The following is an 18,776-nucleotide window of genomic DNA, read 5'->3' as shown; positions in this document are numbered from 1 at the left end:
GCTCAACACTTCAACTCCCCCTCCCACTCCACCAAGGACATGCAGGTCCTTGGCCTCCTCCAGCGCCAGACCATAGCAACATGATGGTTGGAGGAAGAGCACCTCATCTTCCGCCTAGGAACCCTCCAACCACAAGGGATGAACTCAGATTTCTCCAGTTTCCTCATTTCCCCTTCCCCCACCTTGTCTCAGTTAAATCCCTCGAACTCAGCACCGCCTTCCTAACCTGCAATCTTCTTCCTGACCTCTCCGCCCCCACCCCCACACTGGCCTATCACCCTCACCTTGACCTCCTTCCACCTATCACATTTCTAACGCCCGTCCCCCAAGTCCCTCCTCCCTACCTTTTAGCTTAGCCTGCTGGACACACTTTCCTCATTCCTGAAGAAGGGCTCATGCCCGAAACATCGATTCTCCTGCTCCTTGGATGCTGCCTGACCTGCTGCGCTTTTCCAGCAACACATTTTCAGCTCTGATCTCCAGCATCTGCAGTCCTCACTTTCTCCTATATAGTGCTTCTCCCAAGACCGAGGCAAAGTGGGCCATCCTCCTCCACCACACTCACCAAATCAATTAAAAATAGTTTTTATTTAATGTGATTATGGCTTGGCTGGTGGTGAGAAGGCCTCTGCCTGTGAGATCCTTTATGCACGCCTGGACTCTCTGCCGCACCACACGCTGCCCTCGAAGCGGCTGCGGGGGGGGAGGAGACTGTCACACACCTCCTTCTGGAATGTGCCTATGCAGAGGAAGTCTGGAGAGGAATGCAGTGTTGTTTGTCAAGGTTCGTCCCGAGCAGCGCCGTGACGCGGGACTCCGTGCTCTACGGCCTGTTCCCCAGGACTCATATCGAGACGAACATCAACTGCGCCTGGAGGATCATCAACTCGGTGAAGGACGCTCTCTGGGCGGTCCGAAACCTGTTGATCTTCCAGCTGAAGGAGTTGACCCCGACTGAGTGTTGCAGACTGGCACATTCCAAGGTCCAGGACTACGTGTTGAAGGACGCGCTGAAGCTTGGGGCAGCTGCCACCAAGGCGCGGTGGGGAAAGACCACCATGTAACATCTGCCTGCCTAAAGAAGAACAGGGGGCCCGCGCAGTCATTTGGGCTCTGCTGACGCCTCAGCTAAATATATAGGTATATGATGGATAAATGTACAGACCTGAGTCTAAAAATGATAAATTCTGATCTCTGTATGTAAATGTTTACGTATGTACGGCATGACCAACTGTACAGACCATCAAATTATTTTATGAATAAAGTGTATTTTTGAAATAAAAAAAAGTAGTTAGTGGTTTAGTACTAAATTTATACAGTTTAGTCTCCTGTAAAAATGACTCGGGGAAAGGAGCCTCTCCCCAGCTGCAGCAGAGGCGTCCGCAGCTGCCCGGGGGACTTACCTACGGTGGCGAGCCTCGCGTAAATAATCTCCAAACCCGATGCGAAGATCGATGCTTTCATAGAAGAGTCCCGAAGTCAGTGGAATTCATTCTGGGCCGCGCTGTAAAAGCACGGCCGAGACATCAAAGAAATCGAGCGCCGAGTCGGAGGGGCATAGCTAAAGGCCGTGACCTCCGAGGCCATTGCAGAATTGGACGTGGATCGGGTCCGGACTCTCGAGCAGCGAGTCCGGACCTTAGAGAATCACATTGTCTCGAGGTCGTCGAAAAAATATTTGCTTGCTGGACCTTCCCGAACAGGCATAAGAAGGCCAGCTTATAAGGTTCCTTGAACAGTGGCTTCCGTAGTTATTGAATCTGGAGGCTGGATCAGGCCAGGTAAAGGTAGAATGGGCCTACCAGGTTGCAATACACGGGCCCGGCTCGAACCAGCGCCCCCACCCGGTCCTGTTCCGGCTGCAGAGCTATAAGGTGAGGCAGATACTCTTGGAAGCCTCCAGAAATCTTGGGAAAGGTCCACAAGCCATGACTCATAAAGGATCCAAGATTATGTTATTTCAGGACTTTTCCCCAGCTTTGGTCCAAAAGAGGAAGGTGTTTGATGAAGCAAAGAAGTATTTAAGGGATTTAAACATTCAATACTCCTTGCGCTACCCAGCTATACTACGCTATAGCCATGAAGGGTCCGTGTTTAACTTCGGATCACCGGAGAAGGCCAAGGAACTTTTGGACTCTCTTAGACAAATCATAAGAGTTAATCGATGTTGTTTCGCCCTACCCCACCCCGGTTTATCCCCCACCTTTTTTTTCCTTTCATTATCTTACTGTTTATTATTATCTCCGCGGGGGTGGGAAGAAGGGCTTATTTATTCATCCTTTACTTAGCGATTTCCTTTCCCTTTTTTTTATATATGTATATTATATATATATAGGCCAGAGGGTCTAGTTAATGTAGATGGGGGAAATGGTGGCTACCCTATTTTATCTTTGTCCTTGGGAGTGGGATTGTTTTCCCCTGTTATTTTGTAATATATTTAATTATTATTTGCTGAGACTGTAATTTTATAGTCATATATGTTCATATATGGTATTAACATTACCAAATATATTCAGGTGTTGGTGTGGGTGGGGGGGGCTGGTGAATAGGGTACTCACTGTTAGTTCTAGTTCAGTAGTATACTTGCATTTTCTTTATCCTATCGTGGGGTACCTGGGTCAAGGGTGGGGCACTGGTTGGGAGAGGTGATGATGGGTGTTTTGGAAAGGAAGTGATGCACCCTGGGAATAAGGGGGAAGATCTCCATTTAAATACGTTTTATACTTTTTTTTACAATTTAGAAATTTTTTTTATTATATTGATCTGAGTGTACTAAAGAGCTTTTATTTTTGTGAATTTTATATGTTCTATGCTCGTGATGTTTTGGATAAGTACAGGTTTTGTTGTGATCTGATGTTAACACACTCCGAGCAGGTATATCACTGCTCAATTTATGTGTTGTCCGTTGGATTTTTTTTTCTCTTGAATAATGTAAGAATTTTCATGATACACTCTGGTTAGTTGTAAGTTAGATGAGTGGTTAGTTGAGTTTTGTCTTTTTTTTTCTCTTGGTATTTCTTTTTTCTTGTCTGATAGATTTTGGTGATCATTTATTTAAGATTTAACTGTATATCAATGTCTATACTTGGGTCTTTTTTTTAGTTTTCTTTTGTAAACTTGTGAAAAAAAACCCAGCCCTGGCTCAGCTGTGATGCCCTCATGGTTGAATAGGCCGGGTTATCTCAGACACCAACATCCTACTGACCGTGTATAAAGGGCTGATTAAAAAGCTCAGTGAAGGACAGTGAGGATCCTGCTCTGGATTGTCCACCCCCCTGTTTGACAGAGAGACTGTTCACATAGTGACTGTCCCCCATGGTCTCACGCTTCATCCTCCCAAAATACTCCTGTTTCTCTTCATTTCAATCTGGATTCACTCACCCCATATCTTTCCTGGTTCTGGATAAACCTGCCCTCGGATTATCCTGAATTCCTCACTCCAGATGGACCATGGGCAGGAGAGTCCCTTCAATATTTTTTTTCCATTTATGCCAGATTCCTGTTCCAGGTTAGTGATTTTCTGTTTAATATCCAATCCCTGGATTGTGTCCCAGCCTCTCCCTGTGTCCACACTGACTCCATCGAGTATCTGAGTGACCCTGATTCTGTGTTCCCTGTTCTGAGAGGCTGCAGCAGCTAATTCTGACCCAGTTGAATCTGATTCTGTTGATTATATCAGACAGGAGTCTGACAGTGTTATAATTTGGTGAGTTATTGGAGATTGTCACTGTGCGGATGGGCCTCACTTTGACCACCTGGAAGTGTGTGTAATTGTTTTCAGCCTGACCTTTACAGATATAACATGTTGAAAGTGATTTTGAGGGCAGTCTCTCTCATTAGCGATGTCCCTGATGTCTGTGATGTGATTCTAGTTTTGTAGCCCAGGTATATTAATATGATGTTTATTTTCATGTTGAGTAATTTCCTGCTTTCATTGTTTGCTTTATAGAGACTAATGTAATCACTGTGATTTACACAGTTGTTTCTGGAATTAAGGATTTTCCTGAGATTATAAACAGTGCAACAGTCAATGGAGTTATAATAGCTTCTCGTGACAGTAAAACCCAACAGTGCATCCCCAGACAGCACTTCATGGCAGAATCCTTCAATGTGAATTTCTGGGATTATCTCACAGACCGGGCAAAAATACGTGCAAACATAGCAAAGGAAACGATGAGTACAATAATGAAGAGGACAAACCAGACATCTGGTAAGATGTGGCTGATTGAATTTCTCTATTGGTTGTCCCCTTTTAAAACCTCATTCATTCCCTAACACTGACATTTGGTCCCCAGGGAGAGACGTAATAGACCTTGATGCTTCCCTTATCTCTGTGAGCCTTTTCCACCCACAGTGCACCACCAACATTCACCCCACTTCTTCATATCTTTTGAGCGCCCGAAATAGGGAATTGTAGACACAGTGCAGTCAAAATGTTTTCCATGGGTTTAACAAATCGTCTTTAGATTTTGTACTCCATTCGTCTATTTGCAAAGCCTATTGAAATCTCAGCTTTCAGTGTGACCCACCTTCCAACCATTGCTTTCTCAGATGTTAGACTTTATCTGTGAGAGTCTGAGTCACGGAGCAGATTCAGATAACCTTTAATGTGATCGATAGCTTCAGTTACAGCATTGCAAAAAGGCACATCAAAAGCTTAGAGTGTGCAGGTCCCCCTCCCCCACCAATAACAATTGGTCAGTGATGTTGAGTTATCCCTCTGTAATTGGCTCTCTATACAGCATCTTACACAGTTCAAGTTTACCTCAATGTATTTCATCATATCACTGAACAACAAAGAGATGGACAGGTTATTGACCCACCCCTGGTCCTTCATGACGTTTTCTCAGACTTTCTTATCTTTCTTCTTGAGGTTTTTCACAATGGATACTGTATTCCAGTGACATCTCCCAGCTGCACCATGTTAACTGCCAATTTACTGGATACTTGCTTCAGGAATCTTTCACATTTCTCATCACAGGAAATACAAAAGAATATTGATTTTTAAATGGTCCCAACAAAGTTAGGTAGTTTCACCAAATGTTAGAATTCTTCAGCTAACAAACTGTGTCATAAAGTGTTCATTCAATCCACATTTCAAAATCTGCTGATCTCTGTTTTCATTCCTGTAGTAATGGGGAGGCGGGGTGGGGGGGGAGTGGGGATTGTGTTTACTGTCTGAAACTGGTTTGAATCTTTTCCTCCAGTACTTGTAGTGTTTTTTTTATATATATGTAGATTCACAACTACTTCAGAATCGATATCTATGATTATCTGAAGAATCATAAATGAAACCTACTCTTAATATTGTAACAGATTGATTAAATAATTCAAGAGAAACAACTAATTAGTGCGAAATGTTCTTACCTAAGGAAGCAACTGCAGCTGCACATTCTCTCTCAGTCAGTAACCTTGATTATACAGAGTTACTATTGTCCTACATGTGAAGGCTACGTGAAGCAAACATTGTCCCAGGTACTGTAACTACTGTCAGCCATGTCCTGCTGAATTAACCATGGGCAGCCAGCAGCCATTTTGTGCTGCTCAATCATGGGAGCCCGACCAACAGACAATGACACACAACTTGGTTCTTCCTGTTATGTGAACATCTCTGTTTCTTCAAACCTGGCCCTATGCAGTAACATCTTACAGGCACCCCGAAAGTAGAAATGTCACTGCAACATATCACAGGGTAGGAAAGTATCGCAGATGCTGGAAATCTGAAATTTAAACAGAAAATGCTGGAAATTCAAAGCTGGCCAGGCAACATCCATCGAGAGATAAGCAGAGACAATCAAGAGTTGTGTAAAGATTTGTAGCTTGGGTGCTGGTTGCCACGGGAAGGGTATGGTCGCTGAACTAGAAAGTTGATTTGCAGACATTTCATCCCCTGTCTAAGTGACGTCTCCAGTGCTTCAGAGCCCCCTGTGAAGCGCTGCTGTACTGTGCGTTCTGGGATTTATTTGGCTCTGTTCCTTCTGATTCCAATTGTTCATTGTAGTGGCCGGTATATTGGGCCGAGGTAATGTGTTTGTTGATGGAGTCTGTAGATGACTGGCGTTCTTCTAGAAATTCTCTGGCTGTCCTCTGTTTAGCTTGTCCTATGATGGTTGTATTGATTCAGTCGAATTTGTGGTCCTTGGCTTCTGTATATTTGGCTATCAGGGACAGCTGGTCAGGTATTTCGTGGCTAGTTGGAGTTCATGGATGTGGATTGCTCATTGTCTGCCTGTTCTATGTAGTGTTTCATGCAGTCTTTGCATGGTATCTTTTAAATTACCTTAGTCTCGCACATGATGGGTAAAGGGGCTTTTGTTGAAGGTTAGATCCAAGGGAGTTAAAGGGAGAGTATTGGCTTGGATAAAGGATTGACTAACTGACACAAAACAGAGGATCAGGAAAAATAGGTCCTTCTCTGGATTGTGACCTGTAGCTACTGGATTAGTGGTGCTGGAAGAGCACAGCAGTTCAGGCAGCATCCAAGTAGCTTCGAAATCGACGTTTCGGGCAAAAGTCCTTCATCAGGAATCTTTTTGTTTCACGACATGGTTGAAGAGCTTCAGGGCAGAGGAAATGACCTGGGAGTTGCAGTGGGAGAGGGACTACCTGAGATTCTTGTAGAGAGAGGAGGAAAACTTCTTCAAGGCAGGCATCCTTGCAAGAGGATTCGCAGTAGGGTAAAATCAATGAGGTAAAAACAATGACTGCAGATGCTGGAAACCAGATTCTGGATTAGTGGTGCTGGAAGAGCACAGCAGTTCAGGCAGCATCCAAGTAGCTTTGAAATCGACGTTTCGGGCAAAAGCCCTTCATCAGGAATTTTTGACCTGTAGCTAGTCTTGTGCTGCACGGGTTAGTTGTCAGAATTCAAGTATTTACAAGCTGTATAAATGAACTGCAAGCAGGGTCAGAGGGTATCATAGTTAAACTCGTGGATGATACTGATATTGGTGGGAAACCAGGCTATGATGAGGAGATAATAAGTTTCCAGATGGATATTGGCTAGGAGAATGGGCCAGACTCTGACAGGTGGAGGTTAATGTGAATAATTGTGGGGTTGTTCATTTTGGTCGGAAAATAAGGAGACAAATTGTCATTTCATTGGGAAGCAGGTTCACAGTGTGTCAGTACAGAGGGATCTGTGTGTTTTTGACCATGAATTGCAGGAAGTGGATATGCAGGTGCAGCATATAACAAGAAAGGCAAATGGGATACTGGCATTTATTGCAAAGAACATATGACAGAGGAGGAGGTGCTGGATGTCTTGAAATGGGTAAAGGTAGATAAATCCCAGGACCTGATCAGGTGTACCCTAGAACTCTGTGGGAAGCTAGAGAAGTGATTGCTGGGCCTCTTGATGAGATACTTGTATCATCGATAGTCACAGGTGAGGTGCCAGAAGACTGGAGGTTGGTTAATGTGGTGCCACTGTTTAAGAAGGGTGCTAAAACAAGCCAGGGAACTATAGACCGATGAGCCTGACCTCGGTGGCGGGCAAGTTGTTGGAGGGAATCCTGAGGGACAGGATGTGCATGTATTTGGAAAGGCAAGGACTGATTCGGTATAGTCAACATGATTTTGTGCGTGGGAAATCATGTCTCACAAACTTGATTGACTTTTTTGATGAAGTAACAAAGAGGATTGATGAGGGTAGAGCGGTAGATGTGATCTATATGGACTTTAGTCAGGCGTTCGACAAGGTTCCCCATGGGAGACGATTAGCAAGGTTAGATCTCATGGAGTACAGGGAGAACTAGCCGTTTGGATATAGAACTGGCTCAAAGGTAAAAGGCAGAGGGTGGTGGTGGAGGGTTGTTTCTCAGACTGGAGGCCTCTGACCAGTGGAATGCCACAAGGATCGGTACTGGGTCCTCTACTTTTTATCATTTACATAAATGATTTGGATGCGAGCATAAGAGGTACAGTTAGTAAATTTGCAGATGACATCAAAATTGGAGGTGTAGTGGACAGTGAAGAGGGTTACCTCAGATTACAACAGGATCTTGACCAGATGGACCATTGGGCTGACAAGTGGCAGATGGAGTTTAATTCAGATAAGTATGAGATGCTGCATTTTGGAAAAGCAAATCTTAGCAGGACGTATACACTTAATGGTAAGGTCCCAGGGAGTGTTGCTGAACAAAGAGACCTTGGAGTGCAGGTTCATAGCTCCTTGAAAGTGGAGTTGCACATAGTTAGGATATTGAAGAAGGCGTTTGGTATGCTCCCCTTTATTGGCCAGAGTATTGAGTACAGGAGTTGGGAGGTCATGTTGTGGCTATACAGGACATTGGTTAGGCCCCTGTTGGAATATTGCATGCAATTCTGGTCTCCTTCCTATCAGAAAGATATTGTGAAACTTGAAAGGGTTCAGAAAAGATTTACAAGGATGTTGCCAGGGTTGGAGGATTTGAGTTATAGGGAGAGGCTGAACAGGCTGGGGCTGTTTTCCCTGGACCATCGGAGGCTGAGGGGTGACCTTATTGAGGTTTACAAAATTATGAGGGGCATGGATAGGGTAAACAGACAAAGTCTTTTCCCTGGGGTCAGGGAGTCCAGAACTAGAGGGCATTGATTTAGGGTGAGAGGGGAAAGATATATAAGAGACCTAAGGGGCAACTTTTTCACACAGAGGGTAGTACGTGTATGAAATGAGCTGTCAGAGGAAGTGGTGGAGGCTTGTACAATTGTAACATTTAAGAGGCTTTGGATGTGTATATGAATAGGAAGGGTTTGGAGGGATAGGGGCTGGGTGCTGACAGGTGGGACTCGATTGGGTTGGGATATCTGGTCTGCATGGACAGGTTGGACCGAAGGGTCTGTTTCCATGCTGTACATCTCTATGACTCTATGACTGTAAGTGTTGTTACAATAATATAAGGCATTGGTGAGTCCACACCTGGAGAATGATGTCCAGTTGTGGTCTCCTTACCTAAGGGTGAAATTGCAGGCAGTTCAGATGAGGTTCACCGGGCTGGTTCCAGGGATGAAAGGGTTATTGTATGAGAAGCAATTGAATAGCTTGGGCCTGAACTCACTGGAGATCAGAGGAATGAAGGAGCATCTGATTGAGGAATATAAAATGCTCAAGGTGAATGGGAAGGTCGATGTCAAACAGATGTTCCTCTGTGGGACAGTCTCGAACAAGAGGTCATAGACATAGAGAGAGAGGAGATAGATTCAAAACTCATTTGAGAAGAAACTACCTTTTTCAGAGGGTTGTGAATCTGTGGAACTCACTGACCCAGAGTGGGGCAGAACCAATCAATAAATTCAAGAAAGAAATGGCTGCATTTCTGATGGAAAGCAGGATAAAGGGGGATGGGAGCAGGCAGGAAGGTGGAGTTGAGACCAGGATAAGATCAGCCATGATCATGTTAAATGGTGGAGTGGACTCAAAGGGCTGACTTGCCCACTCTCCCTCTGAACTCCCATGTTACTAGAATTAACTGGTAATGTGTTTGAAAGCAGCATATCAAGTGTAGCACTGGAATCTATTACTTGTTGTCTTGAAAACAGAAAAAAATGAATTGTAAAGTAAACAATGCTAGGAATGAAGAAATATATAACAAAATGAAGAAATTGATGGAAGGATCATTAACATTAATCTTGTTTAGTTCTTAGCCAATCAGCAAACAGTCAGCTAACGAATGAATTGAGGACCGGAGATACATCAAAAAGAACATTTGACTGTCATGGTCCATTCATAATCTGGAGATATTTTTGAATCACGTTGTGCAGATATATTGTGACCCTTTTGGGGCAGCTGGAACCTGAAACAGGGCATTCTGGGAAACCACCACTGCCCCAAAAGAGGCCAACTCATTCTGTTTAATTTGTGATGAATAGATTAAACAATGAGAACAAAGTTTAAAAACACTGTAATAATTAGAGGAAATTGTACAGAAGGTAGATTCATAGGATCATACAGCACAGAGACAGACCTTACAGTCAATTCTTCCATGCAGACCAGATATCCTAAGCTGATCTAAGTCCCATTTGTCAGCATTTTAGAGTCATAGGGATGTACAGCATAGAAACAGACCTTTCGGTCCAAGTCATCCATGCCGACCAGATATCCTAAATTAATCTGGTCCCTTTTGCCAGCACTTGGCCCATAATCACTCTCAACCCTTCCTATTCATAAACCCATCCAGATGTCTTTTAAATGCTGCAATTGTACCAGCCTCCACCACTTCCTGTGGCACCTCATTCTATACATATACCACCCTCTGCATGAAAAGGTTGCCCCTTACGTCCTTTCCCCTCTCTCCCTGAACTTATGCCCTCGAGTTCTGGACTCCCCCACCCCAGGAAAAAGACCTTGTCTATTTATCCTATCCATGCCCTCATGATTTTATAAACCTCTATCAAGTCACCCCATAGTCTCCAACGCTCCAGGGAAAACAGCCCGAGCCTGTTCAGCCTTTCCCTTCAGCTCAAACCCTCAACCCTGACAAAATCCTTGAAAATCTTTTCTGGACCCTTCCAAGTTTCACAACATCCTTCCCATGGGAAGGAGACCAGAATTGCATGCAATATTCGAAAAGCAGCCTTACCAATGTCCTATATAGTCACAACATAACTCCCAACTCCTGTACTCAATACGCTGACCAATTAAGGAAGGCATACAAAATGCCTTCTTCATTATCCTATCTACCTGCAACTCTACTTTCAGGGAGCTATGAACCTGCACTCCAAGGTCTCTTTGTTCAGCAGCACTCCCTCGGACCATATCATTAAGTGTATATGTCATGCATATTTGCTTTTCCAAAATGCAGCACCTCACATTTATCTACACTAAACTCCATCTGCCACTCCTCAGCCTGTTGGCCCATCTGATCAAGATCTCATTGTAATCTGAGGTAACCTTCTTCAATGTCCACCACATCTCCAATTTTGGTGTCATCTGCAAACTTACTAACTATATCTCCAATGTTCACACCCAAATCATTTATATAAATGACAAAAAGCAGTAGAGCCATCATTGATCCTTGTGATATACCACTGGTCACAGGCCTCCAGTCTGAAAAGCAACCTTTCACCCCACCCTCTGTCTTCTACCTTTGAGCCAGTTCTATATTCAAATGGCTAGTTCCCCTGTATTCTTTGAGATCTAACCTTGCTAACCAGTCTTCCGTGTGGAACTTTGTTGAATGTCTTCCTGAAGTCCGTATAGGTCACATCTACCACTCTGCTCTCATCAATCCTCTTTGTTACTTCCTCAAAAAACTCAATCAAGTTTGTGAGACATGATTTCCCTCACACAAACCTATGTCGACTATCTCCAATCAGCTTTTGCCTTTCCAAATACATGTAAATCCTGTCCCTCAGGATTCCATCCAACAATGTGCCACCACCAATGTCAGGGTCACCGGTCTGTAGTTCCCTGGGTTTTCCTTACCACCCTTTTTAAATAGTGGCACCATGTTAGCCAATCCCCAGTCTTCTTGTGACTATCGATGATACAAACATCTCAGCAAGGGGCCCAGCAATCACTTCCCTAGCTTCCCACAAAGTTCTAGAGTATACCTGATCAGGTCCTGGGGATTTATCCACTTTTATGTGTTTCATGACATCCAGCACTTCCTCCTCTGTAATCTGGACATTTTTCAAGATGTCACCATCCATTTCCCTACATTCTATATCTTCCATGTCCTTCTCCATAGTAAACCCTGATGCAAAATACTCACTTAGCATCTCCCCCATCTCCTCTGGCTCCATACAAAGGCTGCCTCTCCCTACTTACCCTTCTGTCCTTATTTGTAAAAACCCTTTGGATTCTCCTTAACCCTATTTGGCAAAACTATCTCTTGTCCCCTTTGTGCCCTCCTGATTTCTGTCTTAAGTATACTCCTACTGCATTTATACTCTTCCAAGGATTCACTTGATCTATCCTGTCTATACTTGTCATATGCTTCCTTCTTATTCTGAACCAAACCCTGAATTTCTCTTGTCATCCAGCATGCCGATACCTACCAGCCTTTCTTTTCACCCTGACAGAAATATACTGCCTCTGGACTTCTATTGTCTCACTTTTGAAGGTTTCCCATTTTCCAACCATCCCTTTACCTGCGAACATCTGCCCCCAGTCAGCTTTTGAAAGTTCTTGCCGAATACCATCAAACTTAGCCTTCCTCCAGTTTAGAACTTCAACCTTTAGGTCAGGTCTATCTTTTTCCATCACTATTTTAAAACTAATAGAATTATGGTCGCTGGCCCCAAAGTGCTCCCCCACTGACACCTCAGTCACTTTTACCTTATTTCCCAAGACTCCGTCAAGTTTTCCTCCTCCTCTAGGTGGTACATCCACACACTGAATCATAAAATTTTCTTGTACACAAATTCCTTTCCATCTAAACCCTTAACACTATGGCAATCCCAGTCCATGTTTGGAAAGTTGAAATCCCCTTCCATAACCACCCTATTATTCTTACACGTAACTGAAATCTCCTTATAAACTTGTTTCTCATTTTCCACTAACTACTAAGGCATCTGCAATCCCAGAAAGGTGATCATCCCTTTCTTATTTCTCATTTCCACCCAAATAACTCACCTTGATGCACTCCCAGGAATATCCTGCTTCAGTTATACTATCCCTTATCAAAAATGCCGCTCCCCTTCCTCTCTTCCCCCCCACCGCCCCCCACCACTTGCAATCCTTCTCTCACATTTGTATCCTGGAACATTAAGCGACCAGGCCTGATCATCCCTGAGCCACATTTCTGTAATTGCTATGATATCCCAGTCCCATGTTCCTAGCCATGCCCTGAGTTCATTTGCCTTCTCTATTCGGCCTCTTGCATTGAAGTAAATGCAGTTTAATTTATCACTGCTATCTTGTTGCCTGCTATGTTCCTTCCTGCCTCAGCTGTTTGACTAACTCCCTTTCCCAACTGTACCAGCCTCAGCTTGATCACTTTTCTCAATATCTCCCTGGGTGCACCCCCTCCCCCCACCTTACTCATTTAAATCCTCCTGAGCAGCTCTAGCAAATCTCCCTGCCAGTATATTAGTCCCCTTCCAATTTAGATGCAATCTATCCTTCTTGTACAGGTCACTTCTACCTCAGAAGAGATTCCAATGATCCAAAAATGTGAATCCCTCTCCCATATACCAGCTCCTCAGCCACGTATTCATCTGCTCTATCCTCCTATTTCTACCCTCACTAGCTCGCAGCACCAGGAGTAATCAAGATATTACTACCCTCGAGGACCTCTTTTTTAAATCTCTGCCTAACTCTCTATATTCTCCATTCTGAATCTCATCCTTTTCCCTTCTTATGTCGTTGGTTCCAACATGTACAATGACCTCCTGCTGGTCCCTCTCCCCTTTTGAGAACATTCTTCACTCTGTCTGAGATATCCTTGATCCTGAGACCAGGGAGTTAACACACCATTCCGATTTTTCACTGCTGGTCACAGAAACGTCATCTGTGCCTCTGAATAGAGAGTCCCCTGACACAATCGAGTGCTTGGAACCCGACGTACCCCTCATTACATGAGAGCTGGTCTTGATACCAGAAACTTGGCTGTTCCTGTTACATTCACCTGAGACTCCATCACCCCTTACATTTTCCAAAACAACATACTTGTTTGAAATGGGAATAGCCACAGGAGACTCCTGCACTTCGTGCTTAACTCTCCTACCTTTCCTGGAGGTAACCCATCTACCTGACCGTATCTGCGGCTTTTCTGCCTTCCTGTAACTGCCATCCGTCACAACCCTTTGCTGTAGTAAATTCCTCAATGCCTCCAACTGTAGCTCCAACCGATCCATGCGACTCAATAGGATTCGCAACCAAACACATTTCCTGCAAACATAATCATCAGTGACATGAAAACTCTCCCTAACCTCCCACATCCGACAGGAAGAGCATACCATTTTACTAAAGGCCATCACTGCTCCTTCACAATCTACAGATCCAGAAAATATCACCGTCTTATTGCGCTGGAAAGCAGTGCTCCAGGGTAACTGGGAACGTTTGGTTTATATTTCTAAACTTTTAATCAAGAGACAGGTTTCAGTTAAACAAATAATCAAAAAAGAATTTACTCTATTCAGTTCTGCAGACTTCCAGCAAAGTTACACATTAAAAATTATGATGGTATCTGTTCCTGTGCTGGTTCCTCCAAGGTCAGCTGTGAATTTCGCTGTTTGTTAATTTTCCAAGACACACTCTGATATCCACAGATACGTGAACTCTTTGTCTGCCTTTCCTCCTTTTAAAAGTGCTGTTGTTTTGACTTTTCTTTCTCTACAAAGTTCCAAAACAATGCAACAGCATATACAACAGTAATTGCTGCTCCTGGAATTTGAGAAAATCACCCAAACACCTAAAATACCTCAAAAGAAAAAGCAGCTCTTCCAGACACAATTTTTTTTCCTGTCCTCCATCTTGGATTACCCAGAACAGCCCAGATCCTTCTCAACTCTTCCTTTTTATAAACCTATCCTGATGCCTTTTAAATACTGTTATTATACCAGTCTCCATCACTCCCTCTGGCAGCTCATTCCATATTTGCACCATCCTCTGTGTGAAAAAGTTGCCTCTTAGATCGCTTTTATATCTTTTCCCTCTCACTTTCAACGTATTCCCTTTAGTTTCGGACTCCCCTATCGTGGGGAAAAAGAATTTGGCTATTCACCTTATCCATGCCCCTCATGATTTTATAAACTTCTATAAGGTCACCCCTCAGCCTCCAATGCTCTAGGGAAAATAGCCCCAGTCTATTCAGTCACTCACTACAGCTCCAAAACTTGTAAATCTTTTCTGAACCCTTTCACATTTCTTAAGCAGGAAGTCAAGAATTTTACATAGCATTCAAAAACTGGCTGAATCAATGTCCTGTACAGCTGCAACATGATATCCCAACTGCTGGACTCAATCCACTGACCAATAAAGGCAAGTAGACCAAACACCTTCTTCACTATCCTGTCAATCTGCAACTCCACCTTCAGGAACTATGACTCTACACCCCAAGGTTTGTTTGTTTGGCAACACTCCCCAGCACCCTACCATTAACTGTACAAGTGCAACTATGATTGACCCAAAATGCAACAACTTTTATTTAAATTAAACTCCTCAGCCCTGTTTTGGTGGCATCTGCAAATGAACCATTACTAACCATTCCTCCGATCTGCATATCCAAATCATTTATAAAACTGACAGAAGATGGACACAGGTAGTGAGTAACTTAAAGAGATTGATCCTCATCTCCCTTCCACTATGCTCAGGGGAAGAGATTTCACAGCCCCACGCAGGGAGAGGGTCCTTGTAAATAACACACAGAGTCCGATCGTGGGTCAGAGCCTGTGGGAGGCTGACGGCGTGATCACGGACAGACATGGGCTACATCCCCGAGAATGCAGCCTGTGATTGAAACAAATGACCAGAAGGACTGGGCCTGTCGTTCCAGGACAGTGGGAATGTGAGCGCTGGAATTCTGACCTGGATCGGAGAGCACATTGCTTATTTGCTCCAGGTTGAGGTGTGAGACAGCAGTTGGAGAAAGGGGCAGTGCTGCCTGACTCTGGGACCCTCTGACAGCACAGGCTTTGGGGATTAGCCCCATGTGTAACTCCCTCACCCTGGGCCTGATACAGGATAATTTGATCGGATTGTTTCTCTGGTTAAATAATTTGTTAATTATCTATGTCTGTTTCATCACTGACAGGAATTCACACTTTTCAACAGATAACTACTGTTGAGATCAGTGATGACGGCAGCATTAAGAGATCGATGAGATTTGGATTTGACGGAAAGGATTTTATCAGTTTAGACCCAGACAGAATGAGATGGATCACGTCCAATCCCATTGCAGTGATGACTAAAGAGGAATGGGATTCTGATGAATTCTGGAACAACTACTGGAAAAGACACCTGGAAGAACTCACTGTTGAATATTTAAACAGATATCTGGAAGCTGGAAAGGATTATTTCAAAAGGAAAAGTATGTATTTCTGTTTTGCTCCATGTTCTGATCTAACCTCACTGATCTATGAAACCGTTCTCCCATTCCATTCAGTGTCTGTCTATTGTTTGTGGTTTCACCCTTTCCCATCACAGTTCAGCCTGAAGTGTTCATCTCCAGGAGGGAGTCCAATGGTCAGGACAAGCCACTCACTCTCTCCTGCCTGGTCACTGGGTTTGATCCTGTAGACATCGAGGTGACCTGGCTAAGGAATGGAGAGGTCATGTCTGAGACCCAATCTTCGGGGATACGACCGAACCACAATGGGACCCATCAGATCCAGAAAGAGATTGAGATCAATGCTGGGGATGAGGATCAATACTCCTGTCAAATTGAACACAGCAGCCTGGCAGAGGCCCAGCTCTATCAGTGGGGTAAGTGACAGATGAAACCATTTAGAGGACACTTTTTCACTTCCTTGTTTGCAACTACCCACCTTCTTCTCTGTGTTGATATGTCATGTTGGTCTCACTGAGTTAAAGATTTCAATTGTAAGTTTGAAAGGATCTCCGAATCCCAAACTTCCAGAGCCTTTCGGGGATTCCAGATTCCCACAGCCCTGTGAAGTACTCGTTGATTTCACTCCGGAATAATCTCACCAGAATTATGAGCATATTCCCTTGTATTCCAGGCTTCAGCACCAGACATGGACCCAGATTGTCCAGCAGCCAAACACCCTGAGAGAGGAAGGTCTGGACCCCTCAGAATTCCTGACTCATGGAATGGGATTTGTCCGGGAAGTTTCAACTTCCAATGGACAATTACTTCGCATCCGGAACCCTCTGGAAAGATCTCCAGGTTCTGAGGTTACGGATTAGAAGCTTCTTTAACTCCTACTGTGATGATGCTGTCACTTTAAAAGGTTGTTGGTGGCCTAGTTTTTGTTTTGAAGAGAGGTTGTAAGGCAGAGACACCAAACGCACTGCTGGTGATGACTGAGGTAAACAAGTTGTGAGGCCTTGGGGTTTTATTTTAAGTTGGAACAATAGAAGCAGTCTGAATGGGTGTGGCCAGCTCTCACAGATCCAGATTTCTCAGTTTGGTTTTGTTCAGTTACATCAGAAGCTTTTGGGATCTCAAAAGAGTTGGCAGCTTCAGTGAGTGTCACCTGGCTATTACTCTCTGCATATTTTTCTTGATATTGTTTCCTCCGGGATTGGAGAACTGCATGTAAGAATCTGTGACTGAATTTACCTTTTTGCCAAGGTGTTTATGGGATGTAACAATTGGAACAGTTAATTAATAATAGGTACTGTATTCGGTTACATTTTTCAATTGTTAAGTTATTCAAAATTCCTTTTTCTTTTGTTTTTATTTTAATGACAGCGTTTAAGTAAATTGTGTTTTGCTTAACATTGAGTTGTTTGAACACTTGCATTGTATCTGGAACACTGCATTTCCCATATAGCTTTAAAATAAGAAACCGTTCAGATCTAGACTACCTTCTTCAAATATTTTGAGGGGGCCTGGTCTGGTCCCTAACACCAGAGAACTAGAAAACCGACCATCTCCAAACGTACTGCTGATCCCTCCATTCACACACTGACGAGGATATCTGGTCAGTGTGGGCAAGTTGGACTGAACACGCAAACTTGTTGTGTGACTCTTTAACTCTTTGACTCCATCCCCTCAAACCCATGACCTGACATTCTGCAACCAACACTTGACCTCTCCCCAGCACCAACACCAGCTCACCGCCTCCAGACGTCTGTCAGACTCGCAGTGCATCACCCTGGACAGACAACTGGGACACAACACAGAACTCCACAACTGGATACCTAACAAGGCCCCCTCACCAGCCCACTGTGGCACCCAAACCCCATTCCATTGGTACTCAACATCCCCGATACTCACCAGTGAGTTCCCAAACTGCCCCTTGCCCAACCACTGAGGAAGTGCCTTTCTGGGACACCTAACTACACCTCTCCAACCATTCACTCACTCCTTCACCTCACCCAAGGCTGATCTACCCCACCAGCACTAGTAAGGACAGGACACAGAGATATCGGGGAGAATGGGAACTGAATTGTCTGGGGAGGTAACCCCCAGGACAGGTACAACACGATGTTTAAACCCCTATCAATGGGATCCTTGGTGACTTCACTGGAGAGTGAAATCAGGGGAGGGTCAAACCGGCATTTCAACGAATCCCAACAATTCCCAACAGCTCGGAGGGTTATAATTGTTCCCAATCAACACAGGGTTAGAAATAAATCCAGGAACAGAGAGAATCCTGATATATTTCCAATGTGTTTCAGAAAATCTGGAAAGCAATTGGCTGCATTCCCAACTTGGAAGTATCATTGCATCAATGGTCATTCTATTGGTTGTTATTGTCGGGATAATTGGAATAATCATCTGGAAAAGGTCACGGAGAGGTAAGAATCAGAGAGAGGGGAATGTGGAACTGAGGGGACAGGGTGAGTGTGGGGGAATCTCCAGTACTGGGAGTACAGGGCGCTGTGGGAATGGAAGTGACTGACTCCCCACACACAGATACACATGTATAAACACGTCTCGTTCCCAGTCTGATTTTCCTTTGTGTGATCAGCCCAGAACAGGTCTAATATTGATCATTAAACCCACTGCACCCAATCAGATCCTCACTGACTGAATATTAATGGAATGGAAGGGATTTTCAGCATCTCCATAAAGTGTAAGGATGGAAGGGAGTATGGGAATGAGGATTTCTGTCTCAATCCCTGTAAAACCTTCCTTCCTGCCTTGTTTGGGTACCATCTCCTTGATACATTTTGAAGATCTCTCTCCCTTAATTAGTTTGTGCAGTTTTGGATGACTTAT

At 44.1% G+C, this 18,776-nt stretch overlaps 1 protein-coding gene across 1 annotated transcript in view; it reads left to right on the top strand.

Moving 5' to 3' along the window:
* Window positions 1–18,776, top strand: part of LOC140455576 (uncharacterized) — a 65,771-nt gene that overhangs the window by 44,519 nt on the left and 2,476 nt on the right. Inside the window, exons 10-13 of the mRNA XM_072550497.1 lie at window positions 3,950–4,210; window positions 15,678–15,953; window positions 16,070–16,348; window positions 18,233–18,352. Of these exons, the coding sequence (XP_072406598.1) occupies window positions 3,950–4,210; window positions 15,678–15,953; window positions 16,070–16,348; window positions 18,233–18,352 (936 nt within the window). The remainder of the gene's footprint in view (window positions 1–3,949; window positions 4,211–15,677; window positions 15,954–16,069; window positions 16,349–18,232; window positions 18,353–18,776) is intronic.

Source organism: Chiloscyllium punctatum, chromosome 30, assembly GCF_047496795.1.
Source record: "Chiloscyllium punctatum isolate Juve2018m chromosome 30, sChiPun1.3, whole genome shotgun sequence".
NCBI lineage: Eukaryota > Metazoa > Chordata > Chondrichthyes > Orectolobiformes > Hemiscylliidae > Chiloscyllium > Chiloscyllium punctatum.
The sequence above is the reverse complement of the archived record's forward strand: the minus strand, read 5'-3'. Positions and strand labels throughout refer to the sequence as shown.